General features: G+C 46.5%; 1 protein-coding gene across 1 annotated transcript in view; it reads right to left on the reverse strand.

The window, feature by feature from the left end:
* LOC135819198 (nuclear pore complex protein Nup133-like) overlaps window positions 1–2500 on the reverse strand; it is a 35050-nt gene that overhangs the window by 28826 nt on the left and 3724 nt on the right. Inside the window, exon 4 of the mRNA XM_065332361.1 lies at window positions 864–966. Within this exon, the coding sequence (XP_065188433.1) occupies window positions 864–966 (103 nt within the window). The remainder of the gene's footprint in view (window positions 1–863; window positions 967–2500) is intronic.

Consider the following 2500-nt stretch of genomic DNA (forward strand, 5'->3'; position numbering starts at 1 on the left):
CAGTGCTGGATGGTCATTACTCTAAAACAATCACACCACACTGGCTATCTAGGTGACAATGTGAAACTCGGATGTTGAGCCATAAACAAATGTAGAAAGGAAAAGGACATAAGGATACGAGTTAAGAGTAACTCTCCATCACTGTAACTGGATACTATATACAATCAGAAAGTGCAATAACTAGGCACACAACTGACAAGAGTACTGAGACATTCGACGTCCTGACACCTATTATTAGTGTATATAACTGCTCCTTGGCAGACTTCCGCTTTGTGATGTGCGTGCGTGAAAAAAATGAAAAAGACCAAAAAGTAGGGATTCACTGGCCAGAAAAAGCCACTTCATAGCTGTGCGGTGTAGACCAGGCTGAATAGTGGCGGTCAATTCTTCAGCCTTGCAAGCTGTTGAATGGTGCAATCCCAGCACAAGCTGCTATGGCTTCTGCTGTAGCATTCGCTATCATCGCCTCCGGCGATGGGCGTCAAATGATCAATGGTGTGTGTGTGTGTGTGTCCTATTCCGATGTACTCTGTGTCGTGTAGACCAGGTGTGCATCGGGGGGGGGGGGGGGGTCGATTCACATGACTTCGCCAGTTGTGTGGATTAGACAGTTATCTGGCGCTTGTCTCGATCTGTTTCAATCAGAATCAGATCCACTATCGTTGCTATAAAGAGAAAATCTGTGGGTGCACATCCAGTGCATTTGCAGATTTGCGTGCTTCCCTTGCGACGGGCGTATACATGGTACATGGTGTGCGCGTGTGTGTGTGTGTGTGTGTGTGTGTGTGTGTGTGTGTGTGTGTGCGTGTGTGTGTGTGCGCGCGCATGTGTGTGTGCATGCAGCAGATACTTAAAACACGTACCATCCCCAGACGACGGTGAACTGGTGGAGAAAATGCAGACTTGAGCAGGACCGTACGGGGCAGTGCTCGACGGGAGACCGATGGGCCGGAGAGGACGAGAGCCCTGTGGCAGACAACACGCAATGGTGGCAAAGAGAGCACAGACAACAAGGGGGCAAGCACTAAACACATTAAAATTTGCCATCGGCAAACACCCAGCAGTGCAAAATGCAGAATGACAATGATGACGGGATAAGGTAGAGGACGGTTAATGTAGGTGATGTATGCGTGAGTTTTGTCAATTCTTGCTGTTACTTCTTAAAAGAAGCTGTATCCGGCCTTCTCAATACATGCATTCAGCTTGGTGTAATTGCTTCTCAATGTTCTTGTGTCTACTTCACGCAACTATTGGTGCTACATATGTTAGAACTCCTACTTGCGCTTTTTCTCATGCTCTAGTTTCGCTCCTTCCACAACCATCGCACCAACTGTATGATTTCATCACCTACGATTACAGAGCTCTCCCTCATCTCTCCTCATCACCATTATTCTGAAGAGGACGTAATAATCGTCGAAACCTGACTAAACCAATCGCTCAGGGGGGCCCTAAACCCTTTCAGGGTCACAGTGCATTTACTACGTCTGGGCACTGAAATTCAATGGATCAATTTAATTGTGGAGATAGCAACAAACAAATTGTCACAACATTTTTGTTTCTCAACGTATTTTCACAATTGATGGCTTACTGGAAAGCTCCTTTCATGCTCGCCATCTTCCACGTGTTTTCAGAGCATACAGCACATCAAGAACGCCCCTAGCCTCGCCAACAGTGTCCCTATCGTGCTCCAGTTTGGCATCATGACCACGCACAACTATTTCCTTCGGTGTGGGGCTCATACTCAACGTAGAACTACGATTCAAACTGCATCGAACTCGTGAGATTCAAGCGATTCAAACGATGTACTCATACGTCATGTTGCCTTTGACACGTCATTGGGAATCCCCTTGAATGACTTGAAATTCGCAAAAAAAACCCAGACAGGAAGTAAGAAAAATGTTCAGATCGAAATCGCGCATTCAATTTATCGCCGCTTGATTATTTGTTGAGCTATCGCCACACCGAAAACACCTCTGGAAAGCCCTTTCCAAGACCGTTCCAATGCGCTATTGATCATGGCGATGCGATAATCCGTTCCAGAGTTATGGCTGTTTGTACAGTGATCTATCAGTGCCTACGGTACGTGGACTGTACAAAAAGTATAGCGCGAGTATACTCGCCATTGCCCAGACGCAATGGGGTCTGCGTGACGAGTATACTCGTCATAAAACCGGAATGGGTTAAAATCCGGTCCCTATGTACAGGTGGTGCCCATATCCAGGGTAATGTTAGCGGAAGTGATACCCTTTGAATAATCGTCAAGGCAACAATAACCGTGAAATGGCAATGAACCAAACAAATCGTGCAGTCATGAAAACGTTAAAAAAATATTAGAACGACTGTTCAATTTGTTGTACCCTGGGACAGGCGTGGCTAGTCCTATCGGAGTCTTGACAGGTTTAATTGTACACTCATGCCTCAGTTATCCGGACACCGGAGTTACAGGCACTTCGGTCTACAGTCAGACCTCGCTTATCCGGTCCTCTTTTATCCGGATCCC

Source organism: Sycon ciliatum, chromosome 6 (assembly GCF_964019385.1).
Source record: "Sycon ciliatum chromosome 6, ocSycCili1.1, whole genome shotgun sequence".
NCBI lineage: Eukaryota > Metazoa > Porifera > Calcarea > Leucosolenida > Sycettidae > Sycon > Sycon ciliatum.